This window comes from Telmatherina bonti (assembly GCF_933228915.1).
Source record: "Telmatherina bonti genome assembly, chromosome: 3".
NCBI lineage: Eukaryota > Metazoa > Chordata > Actinopteri > Atheriniformes > Telmatherinidae > Telmatherina > Telmatherina bonti.
Window position 1 is genome coordinate 39,100,951 of NC_136621.1, and position 17,517 is coordinate 39,118,467.

Sequence of the window (17,517 nt, forward strand, 5' to 3'; positions counted from 1 at the left end):
TTTATGCTATTTAGCCGGCAATAATCACAAAATGTTGGATATTCAGTGGGAGTGTGACAAAATATCAATATGCTGAAATATCACAATATGTTGTTTGACAAAATATTCATATTTAAAATCAGTGAATCGATATGCAAACATTTGTTTTTGTGTTGCAGTTAAACTTTACTTATTTTGTTAAATGTTACTTGAAGAAAACTTGAACTATTTACTGATGAGGCAGATTATATTTACTAATCTTATTGTAAATAAAGAGCAAGTGTTATTATTTATTCTGTAGTATTCAGTCAGCTGATGTCAAGCTGGTAACAGCTTTGTTTTTTCTTACCAAAAAATCCAGGTAAAAAATAAAGAATTATATAAATAAATAAACAATTAAAAAAATGAAATAAATAAATAAATTATTAAAGAAAGAAAGAATTAAATAAATAAACAATAAAAAGAATTAAATAAGTAAAGAATTTAATAAATAATTAAATAAATAAATAAGTAAATTAATAAATTAAATAGATAAACAATTAAATAAATAAGTAAATAAATGAATAATTAAATAAATAATTTAAAAAAATCAAATAAAGAAAGAAAGAATTAAATAAATGAATAGTTAAATACATAAATAAATAAAATGGCAGTTTATTGTCTTGCCTAAATGTATTGATTTATGTCATATTGTAATATCACATCGCCAGATTCTTGCCAAAACACACGTAATATTCACCTTATAAACACATAAAAAGTCCATCCTACATTGATTTATATGACGTTCATTTGACAAATGCCATCGTAGGTTTCTGTCAATTTGATTTAAGATTCAGGTGCAACGATTCAGTTAATAAACAATTTATCAGGATTTTCATGCATCTTTTCCCCACTAAGTTTTTTTTCCTTATTAACTGTCTTAGTAACTGTTAACTGTAAAGGGACTTAATGTGCACCCTGTGTGTCATGATAGCATTAATGGTAACAGTTTATTTAGCTTGCAAAGAGGTGTGCAAACCACAACTTTAAAATGTCAGTGTCTCACTAACTCGTCATGTCAGGTGTCATCTTGATGTGATGAACAGGATGCTGTTTATATACCAGCTGCTGTAGAAGCAGGACATTCAGCTGCTGATTTATGGTTTCTGGGGTTTTGGTGGTTAATCAGGTGGATCCACAGGAACAGAAATAAAATGTTGTGAAGAGGTTGGATGTTGGCTGGTTTTTGTTGAGGAAATTAGTGGAAATTAGCTGTTAATTCTGCTGCATTAGAAGCTTTTTCTACGTTTTACTGGTTTATAAGTCAGTCTTAAATAGTTTAACAATAAAACTCTTGTAAACACAGTTAGCTGGGACTAGCTGTTGTAAGGATGAGTTTTAGCTCTGCTAGCGATCACTTTTAGCCCCATTAATATCGTAATATTACTACGTAGTCGCTGTTGGTCTCTGTGAGGATTTATTTTAGCTCTGTTACAATAATATTACTGTAAATACCAGGATTTTTTAAAGGAATTGTCCTGATGCTGCTGAAACATCCCAGGCTGCTGTTGTGTTTGCGGTGAAGTTTATGGTTATTACTGCTGTTATTATCGTTATTTATGCTTATAGCTTTCACACATTGCTTTATGGAGGGAGTTGTTTTATGTGTCAGAAACATTTTTATTCCCATTATCAGTGAGACTTTCACAAACTAGCTATTTTTCCTGGCATAATGGTGCAACACAGAAGTTAGTAGAAATAATAAAACTTTAGGTTAAAGCTGTAAGACATGCAGTAAGACATTCTAAGTAAAACAGAAGAAAGACTGATTATAATAACCGGTAGTGTGTCTTTGTCGCATCGTGGTCGGTGTTTAGCAGCAGCTGGGTGCAGAACGAACCACATAGTGTAAATAACAGGAGGTGATTGGTGTCAATGAGTCATCAGAATGTTATTTCTGTACGATGACCTGAAGGTTTATTAGGAATGATGGAAGACTCAGGGAGAAAAGCAACCAAAAGGTGGAAAGCTGGACTGGAAGCGTGTTTAGCTGCAGAGCTTCAGGAAGCCTGACAAGCGTTTTAGATTCTCCAGAAAGGATGGAAGCAAAGTGCTGACGGCGGTTCTACATGTGTTCATTCAGGATTCCTCCTGAAAGCATCGGCAGCGCCGTTAACCACTAGTTTTCTGTTAAAACTCACACACTTGCTCAGCAGCTCGTGTGGGTTGGTGTAAAGATCGAGGAAAAGATACGGCGCCATCCTGAAATGTCAGGCAAAAACAAGTTTGTCAAACTTCTGAGGCGCTTTTTTTTTTTTTTTCCTGTGATTTAACTCTAAATGATGTAACTGAGGATGATGATGTTGCTGTTACCCTTCACCCACCAGGGTTCACACACCTCCAGACACACTCACAGTTGTCTTCGATAACAAAGAGCGAAAAACCCAGAATGACAAACCGAGCATTTTTACTCACGCTATGTACCTGATTTTTCAGTGTTTGCGTTCTACCTCATAGGAAAGTATTTTTCCACTCTGCTGTGTGTGTTTCTGCTCTCATGCTCTCAGCTTTGTAGTTTCACCTTGATGTGGTGACATGAAAATCTGCAGTGGTTTTCTATTTTCTGACGACGCTCTGAGTCACAGGGGCAAAGGTGCAGCCGACTAACGGAGTTATGAAGCAGGAGCTGCCGCCCGATCGCTGCCGTAGCTTAGAGAACAGTGGCTGAATCCTAGGACAATACCGCAGACTGTATAAAAAGATGGGCGGAGCCTCCGTGACGTCACCCGTAGGTTTCTGAAGAGCTGAATTGAAGCTCGGTGGGCGGTTCCTACCATCGCCATCTTGGCAGGGGCATGCGCGTAATCTCGCCCGGAAAATACAAATATGGGCAAAGAGGTGGAGCTGAGAGGGGGGCTGTGAGTGTCATGGTGGATGATTGACATCGAGCGAACTCCGAGCTTTCTGTAGCTAAGAGCTAACCGAGCTAACCCGGAGATAACGGGAGCTAACCAGCTAACGGAGGTAAGCGGGCTAAAGCTAAGTCACATTGTTAACCGGCTAAAAACCGCGGTTGTTTTACATTCTTCTGACTTGCAGCGGGAGATCAGGTACCTGTCAATCAAAAGGACACGCCCCTAAATATGCCAGATTTTGAGATTAAATTACTTTTAAACGGGCGAGTTAGAAAAAAATTCGCTCCCCCACAGTTGTCATGAAGGTAAACCTGACCTATTAAACCTAAAATATTTTGTACCAGGCTGTAAACATGTTTATTTCTGCTGTAAACATGTTTATTTCTGCTGTAAACATGTTTATTTCTACTGTAAACATGTTTATTTCTGCTGTGAAGTTGGTCTTTTTAACATGGGAGTCTATGCGGATTCCCTCTGTTTTGGAGCCCCTAGTGGATGAAGGGGGAACTGCAGTTTTATGCTTCACTTTTAACCGCCGGAGGTTGCTGCTAGGATAAAACACACAAAAACAAAAAGCTGTGGTAACTGCCTGAGCTAAACCCTGACATGAGCCTTCAGTTTACATTTACAATAGTTTAGTTTATCACGTTTATTTTCATTATAAATAAATAAAGAAAGTGAAAAACTGGGAAAATTGCAACAAAATGAATCAGAACTCCACACTGAAAGAAAAATCTCCTGCAGATCCTCGTGGTCCAAACAAAAGTTTAGTGTTTTTATGTATTGTAAAAGAGTAAAAATATTAAAGTTAAATCAGGAACTAGCAGCTTCGTGTAATGACACCATGTTTGTTTTTAGTACACAGAGCCGTTTGTGAGCAACCTGCAGACCCAGCTGGAGCAGTCCCGTCTGCGGGAGGCCGAGCTGCTCGGAGCGCTGAAGGAAATGCAGGACAAGGTGCTGGACCTGGAGAAGGTGCGTGAGAGAAAACTGTTGACACGGAGCACAGCGAGCAGCCATGTGTGTTAAAAAGATTGTGTTGCGTCAGCTGAACTGTGCCAGTTATGAGTTTTACATGTTCTGCCTCCCCGTTCCTCCAACGTCGTTCGATGCTGATGAAAATTATTATTTGGTCTCCTTCACCAGAATCTTTTACAAATATTTTTACATTTTTCTGGAGATTGCTTGAAGAAAACCTCCCAGTTAGATCCATGGAAACCAGTCTCTCTGTAAACTGGAGCATTGAGCGCTAAACATTGCACATAAAGGTCCCGAGACTGAAGGACGGTGAGCAGACACAAGCTGCGTCTCTACTACTGTTAGAAATAAACACAATATTTCAAAAAGCACATCTTTTCTATTGAATGTTTGCTGTAAATCTGGTGATATTTTGTCCCTCAGACGACGTTTTACCAGACTTATGGTGGGTGTCTATGTGGCATTGCTTCAGGGTCGGAGGATTCTCCTCGGCTTTATAAAGCCCTCATCTTAGTTTAATTCCTTCTAAAACTCTCGTTGTTGTTTGCTTTGGACGTCAAATGTTTCTCTTTAATTATTTATTTAAGATTTCTGTCCGTCCAAACGCACCCACCATGTTTATCTGACGGGACCTGGTCTCGTGACCCCCAACGCCACGTCCAGGGACGTGAAACGCAGCGACCGAGGTGGGACGAATGAATAAAAAGGAATAATAAAAGTAAAGATGTGCACTGAAAGATGCTTATTTGTGCATCTCGGTTCCGTTCCCGCGGGTTAAAATGAAGCGTTGACGTTCAGAGTAATGCATTTCGGTTCTGAACTGGGAAATGAACTGGTACCAGTTCATTTAAGCTTTTTAGATAAGAAGTGGGAGTGAAAGAACGTCAGAAAGAAATGAAACTGTTCATTTATTTCCAATAAAACTTCATTGCTATTGAATAAACTAGACATGCTTTTATTTTATTATTCCCATAAAAAGTAATCTAAACAGACATTTTCTCGCCCCGGATGCTTCGGCTCTAAGTATGTTAAAAACCGCTGGTCGTCTCGGATGCGCCACATCTCTGGATATTTAATCTTTCCTTTGAGGGAACGGATTAGAGTTCCGTCTGCTGCACCAACGCTTTTAGGAAGACAGAATAGATAGAAATAAATCCCGTCTTTACTGCGACTTCGTCTGAAATGAATACAGAATATTTTTCTTTTAGTGAGATCAGTACATCTGAGTGAGAACAACACAAGCACAAAATCAAACAGTAGAGGACATCGTAGGAAGGTGCTGGTGGACTGTCCAGTTGGACGCCGGTCCTTGCATGAAGTGCTTCAGGCTTTTTTTGTTTGTTTGTTTTTGTTGTTTACTCCCTTCCCACCCCATAATATCACCTATGTTATAATACAAAGAATTAATACCATAAAGAAAGAACTTAGCAAAGAACCGGGCTAAGTTCTCCAACTTTCCGACAAATACAGCTATACTATATTGTGTTGAAGTTCTCCTTGAAGAGCTGAGTCTTCAGCTGGGTCTTAAAAGTAGACAGGGACTCTGCAGAGCGGACAGAGTTTGGGAGATCATTCCACCATCGTGGAACAACAGAGGAAAAGCGTCTGGCTGGTGATTTAGTCCCACGTTGTGGTGGTAACACGAGGCGTCTTTCACTGGTGGAACATAGCTGTGGAGAGGGAGTGTAGGTCTGGATTAGGGAGTGAAGGTAGACAGGAGACGTTTGAGTTATTGTTTTGTAAGCCAGAAGCAAAGCTTTACATTTGATCCGTGCTGCGACCGGAAGCCAGTGAAGAGCGATTAGCAGCGGAGTGACATGAGCTCGTTTGGGTTGGTTGAAAACCAGACGCGCTGCGGCGTTCTGGATCATCTGCAGAGGTTTAACAGAGCATGCAGGCAGACCTGCCAGTAGGGAACTGCAGTAATCGATGCGTGAGATGACCAGAGCCTGAACCAACAGCTGAGTCATGTGTTCTGTCAGGTACGTCTGATGCTCTTGATGTTGTAGAGAGCATATCGGCAGGTACGGGCAACCGAGGCAACATGGACTTCTCCTCCAGGAGAAGCAGGTCTGCAACGGGGAGGGGTCATTGCGGGGGGGGGGGGGGGATGTCTGCTTTATGTGCAATGAACCCAGTTGTTACCTCCACCAAGGAGGTTCTGTTTTTCCCGGCGTCTTTGTGCTCAAGATAATTCAAAAGGTTACAGATGGATTTTTATAAACATTCCAAGAGTTGTTGGAAATTTAAAAATGAACTGATTAAATTCTGGTGGTGATCTGGATCACCGTTTGGATCCAGGAATGTTTTAAAACAATTTTTTAACATGGCAGAGGTTTCCACTCTCCGAGTGATTTTCTAGTTTCATATTTAACGAGTAACTTCGTGCACACGGCAGGGCGGGTCGTGCACGCAGCTGGGTCCGAGTGTTTTAACGCCACATGTAAAAATGTTGGTACTTTCTCACCACGTCAGCTGTTTTATCAAAACAATCCGTTTTACCTGCAACAGGAAAAACGTGGAAGCAGCAACTCCGCTTCCTGCTTTCTCTGTGTTAACCACCTCACATGTCCAACCAATCACACGATACTTCTCGGAGCCCCGCAAGAAAAAAAGTTCTGCCAGCCCGATGCATCGAGAACTATCTTCAAATGCGTCCGCGAGAACAAAATGACGTCATTTTCTTCTCGGAGCCTCGAGAACAAGAAGGAAGTTCTTGGTTCTCTTGGAGGATGGAACAAGCTGAAGACGAGACTTAAGACAAGGAATTCTCTGTAGTCTTAGACTCTGGAATACTCTGCCCCTCCATGTCCGGATCACCCCCACAGTGGAATGTTTTAAGTCTAAAGGCCACTTTTCTCTCTGGTTTTTAACATTGCGTGAATTGTGTGGTCTTCTGTGTCTTTTACTAGTTTTATTTGTTCTTTTTAGTTATTCTATTGGGTATTTATTTGTTTTAAATTGTCTTCACGGCTAAAGTTCTGTCTATCAACTTTAATAAACTGAAGAACAGAAACACGGACTTATGTTCAAACATGTCTGATCTAACAAACAAATGTCTGTTAGAGCGTCTAGTATTCGTCTGTCTGTCACCTAATAAGTCTTCCTTGTCTTCCTCCTGTCACCTGTCTCGTCTCTCCATCCAGAGGAGCAGCTGCCTGCCGGATGAGAACAACCTGGCCGCCCTGCAAGAGGAGGTGAAGCAGATGAAGCTGAGGGAACTGGAGACGCTTCGCTCCTTCAAAGAGATGCAGGACAGCGTCGCTGAGCTCAACCAGCGCTGGCAGGTAGGCCGTGTAAAACTGCTGCCGTTGCTCCTTACAAAGCCACGTGCACGGGTTCACGTTGGCTTCGCCTTTGTTCCTGCAGCATCACATGTCCCGTGGCAGCAGCACAGGCGGCGGGGGAGGCCACTGGAAGGAGTCCCCGAAGAAGAACGCGATGAACGAGCTGCAGGACAAGCTGATGAGCGTCCGACTGAGGGAGGCGCAGGCCCAGGCGGAGCTCCGGGAGGTCAAGCTCAAAGCCCTGCAGATGGAGAGTCAGGTCAGATACGCAGGACAGAGGCTGTACATACAGCTGGAGCCTCTTTTCACCGACTCCTCTCCCACTTTCCCTTCGCTTTAGAACCAGATCCACAGCAAACTGATCGGGCGCCACGAGCAGGAGCGCTCCGCTCTGCAGGACCGGCTCCAGATGCTAGCCAATCAGAACAAAGCTCTGCAGGCCCAGCTGAGTGAGATGAAGAGGAAGCAGGCGGAGTCGGACTGCAAGGTGCGGATGTAAAGAAAAAAGTAACGGGAAGGAATTCTGTCGTTCCTCTACGGCTTAATGACGTTGAAAGAAACAGAATAAACAGATAGCGGGAAGAAACGGGCGAAGATTTGTAACATAATCATGTTCTAAAACATAAACTGTATAGAGAAAGATGGGAGGAGCCTCCATGATGTCACCCGTAGGTTTCTGAAGAGCTGAATTGAGGCTCGGTGGGCGGTTCCTACCATCGCCATACATACAAATACAATACAAATATGGGCAAAGAGGTGGAGCTGAGAGAGGGGGGCTGTGAGCGTCATGGTGGATGATTGACATTCAGTGAACTCTGAGCTTTCTGTAGCTAAGAGTTAACCGAGCTAACCCGAAGATAACAGGAGCTAACCAGCTAACGGAGGTAAGCGGGCTAAAGCTAAGTCACATTGTTAACCGGCTAAAAACCGCGGTTGTTCTACGTTCTTCTGACTTGAAGCAGGAGATCGGGTACCTGTCAATCAAAAGGACACGCCCCTTGGCAAAATAAATTTGCTCAGCAGAACACAGCATCCAGAACATCAGTCTGCTTGCTTAAATGCTGGACAAGACAAAAAAAAAAAAAAAGGACACGCCCCTAAATAAACCGAACTTCGAGATTAAATTACTTTTAAACGGGCGAGTTAGAAAAAAATTCGCTCCCCCCACAGTTGTCATGAAGGTAAACCTGACCTATTAAACTGAAAATGGAATTTTGTACCAGACTGTAAACATGTTTCTTTCTGCTGTGAAGTTGGTCTTTTTAACATGGGAGTCTATGGGGATTTGCTCTGTTTTGCAGCCCCTAGTGGATGAAGGGGGAACTGCAGTTTGCACTTCTGCATAGGCTTCACTTTTAACTGCCGGAGGCTCTGTCCATCTTTCATATACGATCTCTGTCCTGAACAGATGGATAGCTGCGGTGAATTAGAGCTAGTCTGTGATAAAAGGATGAAACTTGTTATGAAACATTAATTTTTCTGTGAATCCGTTACATGATTGATTGTTTTCCTTCCTCCGTCCCACATGATGCACGTAGAGCAAGGAGGAGGTGATGGCGGTGCGGCTGAGGGAGGCAGACAGTATGGCTGCCATGGCTGAACTCAGGCAGAAGATCGCTGAGCTGGAGATACAGGTGTGTGTGTGTGTGTATGTCTGTGTGTGTGTGTGTGTGTATGTCTGTGTGTGTGTGTGTGTGTGTGTGTGTGTGTGTGTGTGTGTGTGTGAAACGCAGATATGCACACACAGTTTCATTACGAACAAAATATTTTGTTGTGACTTTAATGGTAAACTTTGGTTTGGGAAAACGGTTTTCCAGAAGGAGGAAGGGCTGATCCAGGGTCAGCTGAACCACTCGGACTCCAGACAGTACATCAACGAGCTCCGGGACCAGATTGCAGAGCTGAAGAACGAGGTTGGTCACATCACATCAGGATTCGGTCCGCAGTGTCCATATTTTATCAGCAGTTCATAACCCGAGTGTCTGAATATAAACTAAGTAACCCAAAGCAAACATAAACACCATGAACTTTACTGGACTAAAAGAAATATTCACTTCTGTGAACAAATAAAGGTAAAATATGATAAATAAACAGCTGAAAGTTTTTTTTACTACAACAGCACAATAATCCTGCCTCTCATAGCATTTATTTAAAATGTTTGAAATAAAATAATTTATTTTATTTTAAGTGAAAGAAAAAAACACATCCAAAAAGAAAATAACAGTTAATAAACAGTTAATAACAGTTAAAAAAGCATAATCAAATCATAATTAAAACTCCGCATCTTGGACGTGTTTGATGACACTGTACCATCCTTGTCCACGTTGCGTTTAAAGCCAGCGTGGATTTTTATATGCACTTCCAAAACCCAAATAAAATAAAAAGGGAAAGGATGTAGAAATTACAAATAATTAATTTTTCTCTAAACAAATAAATAAAATAAAGATGGATCATTATATATTTGTTCCAGTTAACAAAAACCAAAAAAATGCCTGAAAGTGGTGAAAAAAAATCACTTCATCCTGTTTCACACAGCCTGATACTGATTTCCAAAACAAAAAAACACAGACGCGAGTTAAACACTAATATCCCTCCGTTACGGGGCGTTACCATAGCAACGTGTTAACCAGCTGGTTCAGATTAGCCGTCTTTTAACAGGTGGATGAGAGAAACACGCTGCAGCCTGACAGCGGTTGTTTGGCATAAAACGTACATCCAGGCCAACGTAAAATAGTTCCTATATAAACGGTAAAAGCGGATTAAACAACTCAGAACCGTCCATTAGACGTTTATAATGGACTACACGGAGTCTAGAACAATATTTATCTATTCAGTTTACATCAGAATTTGCACTTTGTAAACACAAAGCTTCATGTTTGTTTTCTAAAATGTGTGGAATCCTAAAGACATTGTTTAAAAGCCACGGTTTAATATTAAAAAAAATTATGTTGTTAAAGATGAAAAGATAATCGTGTTAAAAAATCGCAATCTCAATTTCACTCAAAATAATCGTGATTATAATTTTTGCCATAGTCGAGCATCCCTAGTCGGAGCTTCTCCAGCCAGTAAAAGATGATCTTATCTTCACTCCTTTTTTCTCTTGCTTCGTCTCTCTCTCTCTCTCTTTTTTCCTCTTTTCTCCCATGAAATAATTTTTTGCTTGGCTGCAAATCATTGATATTTCAAGATGCTTGAATTTAAATGTATTTTCATGCATGTGATTTTGAGTACTTTCACCCATGTAGCAGACAGTGGCTTCCACATAGTGTGTGTGTGTGTGTGTGTGTGTGTGTGTGTGTGTGTGTGTGTGTGTGCTGACTGTGTAACCTCCCGCTTTGCTAGCAACCACAACATGTATCTCGTCATCTGATCATCTGCATACAGCCTCAAAGCAGACGCCACTTCCACCGTGGCGCACGCGGTTGTTCCAGCGTGTTCGTGTAACAGCGGCTTTCCCGTCCTGTAGCTCACAGCCAATCATTTCTGAAAGATCACTCAGCTTCACGGGAGAGGCGTGATGTTTTAGAGGTTGTGTTTTACGCTGCAAAGTTTGGCAGATTTTTAAGAAAATGGATCATTTCCAGCCCTGAGACTTCCCACTCAGCGGTGGTTTGTTGATTCAGAAAGCGCTAGTGCGTGACAGGGAGGGTTCTTCAGCTTTATAATGAGGGGGCGTGATGAGACGGCCCTGCCCTTTACCGCTCCTCTACACTCTCTTTTCTTCTTCTCCCCCCACCTTTTGTCATCAAAGCCTCGGTTTTAGAAATGAGACTGAAACTTGCGTGACAGCAGCTGAGGAAGTCATGAACTATTTAGAAAAATCTCAGTGTGCCACGCCAAGCCATCGTGTTACGTTTCAGTCAGAGATGCTGCTGATGCACGCTGACACATTACGTCTGCTTCAGCCTGAATTATGGACAGTTTTTAGGTCATGATGGAAGTTTAGCGGAGCTGTTTACAGTCAAGCAACAAGAATAACAGAAACTGACTTTGATTTTATTTGTCTTTATTTTGTCGCGTGTTTTTGTCGCCGTGAAAACGAGGACAAAATGGCTTCGACTTACAGACGGTAACCTTCGTGACTGCTCTTCATGAAGAGGAGTCAGTCAAAACATTTCCACTGGCTAACCACCGTCCCCCACCCCACCCCCACATCCTGCTACTAACCTCTGAGATTTGTCATGAGTCACTGGTACATGCAAAGCTGAAAAGAACCTTTTTGTTTTAAGATTAAATGGATATGTGAATAAAATGAATAATTAAAGGCAGGTGGGAGCATTCATTTAGACCTCTGGGAAATGTCTCTTTGTTATGCCCAGTGACCCCATTATGAGGAAGGAAAACTCCTGTTATCACTGATTTATCACAACCAGTGGCTCTTTAACTTTTAAAGCTGATAAATCATCGTCAACAGTTTTACATTGTGAAACTCTGATGGGTGAAAAGTGATGATATTTGATCCATCAGGTGGTCTACAGACGTTTTCCTGCATTTATATCCCGTCCAGGATGGTACACCACCAATACACCATGATCCATGACAAAACCATTTATTATCATTACAATTATTAGTTTTATTTGTTATTTGGCATTATCATTATTATTTATATCATGATAATTACTTATTATTCATCACATTTGCTATTACATTTATTACAATCGTTAAAACCAAACCAACACGCCCCTAGTTATGCCTGATTTCCAGATTAAATAGCTTCTAAACAGATGAGTGATTAAAAAAATTCAATCCCCCCTGTCATGAAAGTAAACCTGACCTATTGAACCTAAATGGTTTATAGACCAGGCTGTAAACATGTTTCTTTCTGCTGTGAAGTTGGTCTTTTTAACATGGGAGTCTACGGGGACCGACTCGCTTTAGGAGCCCCTAGTGCAGTGTCTCCGGTCCTCAGGCCCCCTTACCCTGCCTGTTTTCTAGGCAACCCTACCTCAACACACCTGAATGAAATAAAGGAGCGTTAATATACTGCAAAGAACTTGACGAGGAAGTTTAATAATCTGACTCAGGTGTTTTGGAGGAGGAACATGTCTAAAACATGCAAGGAAGGGGGGGCCTGAGGGCCGGAATTGAGAAACCCTGCCCCAGTGGACGAGGGGGGGAACTGCAGCTTTTGGCGCAGCTTTTAACCGCCCAAGGCTGCTGCTTGCGTTAAACATACGTCTTAGAAAACAAATACATTGCAAGTTTGGTTTAAATGTCTTGAATCTACCGACACAACTCTCTGTATTCAGATCAGGCAGCTGAAAGGGCAGAAGGCAGCCCCTGGCTCCAGGATCACCTCGGGAGGAAGAGGCACCAACTACCAGGATCTGTGCTTGGCCAGCCCGGCCTCTGCTGAGGGAGACTACCTCAGCTCAGACGATGACCTCCTCCCCAGCCCGCTGCCCGCCACCGCCTTGTACCCCAGCTTGTCCGGCCCATGTCACCCATCGGCCCGCCTTGACAGTGACGGGAGCACGGACAGCGAGGTAGAGGAGCGAGTAGGGACACGTCCAGACCCACAGCAGCTTTACGGCAGCATGGTGTGTGCTGAAGCGCTGGAAAACTAAGACAAGGAGAGGGATCGGGGAGTTCCCTGGACTGGTCAGGACTGGAGCGTTACTGGATGAGACCACAATTCATGTATTAATCAATCAAACCCTTGGCTTGTCCAGTATTTACCATTAACTTGATGGCATGGTGGCATTGATTGGACCTGTTCCTCTATCTGCTGTCTCCTCTCCTGTTCTTGTGTCCGTCACCTTGTTCCCCACACCGACGCCACTGTCCCAGACAGAGGTCATGTAAAGCCTCTCCCCCGTTACTGTGCCAGAAGCTGTCTGTCAAAATCATATCTTTCCACACATGAACATACGACATGAAGAGAACAGACTGAACCAGCATGACAGCTCCAGATCTACCCCCCTTCCCCAACCCTGGACCTGAATCTGTGACTGAAGAAGTGAAAGATGGGTAGGCTGATATACAACCTCTCTAGAGCAACAGACTCTTCACACACTGTATACTAAACCCTTTGAAAACTCTCCCTACCGATCAGTTCAGAGTTAATTACATTCTCATCCTACATTTTCCTTTTTTTAAGCCCCACAGTAGGAAGACTCATCCATCGTCACTGCCTTCCGGACAAACTTCTCTCAGCCATTCGTTAAACTTTGTCCATACAAATGTGTTAAAATGCAAGTTGAAGGTTTGTTGGGAGGGAGAGAGCTGTGCAGTATCAGATTATGGGGATATCACAAAATGGCTTTTACAGATGAATCTTTAACATATTACATAGTCTGGTTGTTGTGTGGCTTTCAAATGAAATGAAGGTGAGCGAGTACAGATAGCTGACATGTTTTGGGCTGAATCTGGGCTACTTCTGGTACTTATGGCTCAGTTACGTCTCTGGCAGGTGTTTTGTTAGGCAGAAATTGATCAGGCGAAGTTGCTAGTCTGGGGTAGATTACGGGAAGTCTGTTAGGCCAAGTGTGGTCCAGATTTCAGTGGTTGGCCTGGATGTGGATTACTGCAAGATTTTGTGGGCCAGAGTGGGTTATAACAGAGCAAGCTTTCCTTATCTTTGCCACAAATGTTGGTCATGTGACTGATTTTGGGAAGCCATGCTCACATTTAGGTCAATGCTGCAAGTAAAGGCCACATTTGGGCCAAACATGTTTTGCTATCTGGGTGGTAATACATGTTCACAATGACCCACAATGAAGGAAGAAACTCAATGTTGCCAAAATGTTAGTTTTGTTTTTGATTATGTATGTGTTGTAATTTATTTTGTTATTTTTGACATTTTTTATAAATCTATATGAAACTGTAGGAGTGTAGGTATACCAACAGAGGCCAAATTTACACCATCCTTTGTGCCAAGAAGTCATCTGTGACTGTTTACTGTGACACTGAGTGTTTCAGAGACAGAAAATGTGCTGCTATGATTTGGAATTTATTCCATTTTGGATTTGTTTTGTTTTTGTTTGTTTGTTTGAACTTCTAAAACAACTGGTGTTGTCAAGTTTGGTTATTACTTTGCAAAGGGATCAGTGAACAGTTTCACTTTCTCGCTGGAGCTTTGCAGAATTTCTCAGTGATGAGAAAAGTTTAATTAAATCCCCTCTTGTGCATGGAATGAGAGTAAGGATTAGCTTTTCTTCCCTGTCTTACATCTGAAAACAAGATTATTTATACAATTAAAACCCAAACTCCTGGTTAGTGTTAGCTAATGTTAAAATTAGCTAATGTTTGCTAGTATCATTAGCTGATTTTATTTTACGAGCAAATATGCAATAATGTCAACTAATAATATTAGCTAACACTTGTTAATGCTAGCTAATGTTTGCTAATTAACAAATAATATTAGCAAGCATCAGCTAATGTTAATTTATTACCATTAGCAAATATTGGTTAATCTTAGCTAATCTTGTTAAGATTAGCTAATGCTAAGATTAGCTAGTATTATTATCTTATTTTATTAGCAAATATGAAATAATATCAACTAATAATATTAGCTAAGCCTTGTCAATGTTTGCTAATATAATTAGCAAACATCAATGAATAATATTAGCAAGCATCAGCTAGCGTTAACTTATTACCATGAGCTAAGATTAACCAATATTTGCTAATCTTGTTAAGATTAGCTAATGTTTGCTAGTATTATTAGCTTATTTTATTTTATTAGCAAACATGAAATAATGTCAACTAATAATATTATCTGACTCTTGTCAATGTTTGCTAATATAATTAGCAAACATCAATGAATAATATTAGCAAGCATCAGCTAGTGTTAACTTTATACAATTAGCAAATATTGCTTCATGTTAGCTAATCTTGTTAGCTATTATTCGCTAATGTTTGCTCATATTATTAGCTAACATTACCAATTAATTAGCAATGTTAGCTAATGTTAGCTTATGCTTATTTTTAGATTATTTTGTTAACTAATATTATTAGTAACTTCATTAGCTAATGTTATTTGCTAACATTACCTAGTTTAAAGTTATTGATTAGGCTTTAGCTGCTAGCAGAAATGGTAAACTGTATTATTGTGGCTGTAACAGATCATACATGTTTACAAGTGAACATCCTCTTTTCTCTCTGGGTGCTTATCAACTAAAGGAAATAAGTGTGATGACTAGCATTTTGTATCTTCCCTTTTCAGTTGTCATTCCATGAAAATTCAAGGCTGCTTCTGGGTATCCCAGGTTTCCTCAAAATGTCTAGAGTGTTTGTGTTTGTTCAAGACAGCGCAGATAGAAAATTACAGGAAAGTATAAATCCATCTTGCTGTTCCATGAAGACAAATTAGCCATCGATCACATCCAGCTGTTTGGTGTGATTGATTAATGAACTATTTCTGTAACATCTGAACACAAAACATTTTTCGTCTCTTGGGAGAGACCATCATCCTGACGAAGCATTCTTTGAGAATCATCATCTGGCTTTATGCTAAGCTAACTTGTTTCAGGTATTTACTTCATATTTTACAAACAGGCACAAGAGTAGTACTTTATTACTATTCTCATCAAACGTTTTTTTATTTGTTATCACTGTCCAGCACAAGAATTTAAAAGAAATCTTTGAAGGTAATCTGGAATCACTAGTTCATGTACTTTCTAACAGCTGAAACTGCAGCGATCACGCTAACAGGCGGTAGGTCATAAAAAAGGAAGCTGTCACTGTTTTTAGTGTGTAGCTGCAAAATATTTTACATATCATGATTCTGTTTAGAAAAAAATGTAAGAAATGCATAAATATGAGAGTATGACAGCAACGGTATATTAGATCATATTGTAGTTATATCAAGTCTTACTGAGGATGGTGAGAACTGTTTATCAAACAGGGTATCATGTATAAAGCAGTGATCTTTGCTTTTGCACTACAGAGAACAACTAACTTCCATTTATGATTTAAGCTGGATGAGTTAATGTGGATGAATGGATTCATAGTGGGATCCTTTCTCATCTCATAGGATACCTTTACACGTTTCAGAGCACCAAAACAGCTGTTATGTATTTCATACTGACCATTTGTCTGAATACTGAGCTCATTGTATGTGTAGAAACTCTGTTATTGTAATGTTTGAAACTTTTGCTATATTCAGGATGGACAGTTTCACTTTTTGTTCAGTGTTAAAAGATGACATACAACATCTTTAACATCTCCCCAGAAAACAGGAAATTGGATCTTCCAGCAACGAACACTAAAGAGGATGTTGCTTTGGCCCCCGTACTGTTGCAAATAACAGCTTTTTCGTTGTAATTGTGGGGGTTAGAAACTGAAATCTACACGGGAATCTGTGTTTGGCACACTGGTTATGTCAGAGTCCCATGTCGTTACAATATTAAAAACATCATCATTTATCATAAAGCTCGACCCATTCATGAGACCCATTTAGGTTTAAAGGTTTTAATAATTCAATTCTTTGCCATATAAAAATGTTCCTTGTTTTTGGTGTATTTGCACTTTTAAAAAGGATAATTTAATGAAAATGAAAGAAAAAGAAAAAACACACTGAAATTGAATATGAAAATAAGAAAATGTTATTTTCCTTAAAGAAGAACAAAAAAAAACCAAGTATAATTCCTGAATTTCACTGTTTAACTCTTAGTTACAACTGCAGAAGGCCCCTAAGAGAAATTCCCTCCAATCCTCATATAAAAATACTAATTTTTATGTTTATTCCCATTTAGTGGCTTCATTAGCTTGTGTCCATCAACATTTAAGCGTCGCTCATGTTGCAGAAAAACTTCCAGTAGCTCCAGATGTTACTACAGATAACTGATCAATAAAGCCAGTCTGAATAGATCAACTAACTAAGTTTTCAGTCCAGAACTATTTTCCTAAACTGAGCGCAGGTCAGCGTGCGGCGTCCTCCACATGTTCAACCTTCTGCTCGGTGATGGTGCTCCGTTCTCGTCACTGTTAATGACAACCATTTACTGTGATGACTCATTGTGGTTGGTTTAAAGATGACTGTAGCGTTTGTCTCTAACATTATTTTTGATACTCGCCAAAACTCTGATTCATTCTGCTGACAAAACAACGGGATGATCAAACATCCTAATGTGCCATGAAAGTAGAAGAACACACAATGTTTTTCGTCACGTTTCACATAAAGTACGATGGACTCCATATGTGTCATTTTGACCTGGGAACATCCATCCTGTGTTGTCCCTGATTTAAAGTCAGGAAATGAAAGGAAGTGGAAGTTTTTGCTTTCAGATGGTCGTATTTATGTACCGTGTGTGTGACATGCGGTTGTGAGATCCGGGAACCTCCTCCAACCTCTCTCCTCCTCTTGCAGTTCAGCTGATGTTGTCAGTTATATAATATAACAGTAAAACTATATAGATTCCAGTATGATGGAAGAAAAT

At 40.5% G+C, this 17,517-nt stretch overlaps 1 protein-coding gene across 1 annotated transcript in view; it reads left to right on the top strand.

The window, feature by feature from the left end:
- The window catches only part of evi5l (ecotropic viral integration site 5 like), a gene marked incomplete at its 5' end in the record, with an annotated part of 32,675 nt that extends 18,696 nt beyond the window's left edge, over nt 1–13,979 (top strand). Inside the window, 7 exons of the mRNA XM_079238263.1 lie at nt 3,732–3,848; nt 6,998–7,138; nt 7,221–7,397; nt 7,479–7,625; nt 8,677–8,772; nt 8,956–9,051; nt 12,388–13,979. Of these exons, the coding sequence (XP_079094389.1) occupies nt 3,732–3,848; nt 6,998–7,138; nt 7,221–7,397; nt 7,479–7,625; nt 8,677–8,772; nt 8,956–9,051; nt 12,388–12,705 (1,092 nt within the window). The 3' untranslated portion in view covers nt 12,706–13,979. The remainder of the gene's footprint in view (nt 1–3,731; nt 3,849–6,997; nt 7,139–7,220; nt 7,398–7,478; nt 7,626–8,676; nt 8,773–8,955; nt 9,052–12,387) is intronic.
- Between the last annotated feature and the right edge of the window lie 3,538 nt (nt 13,980–17,517).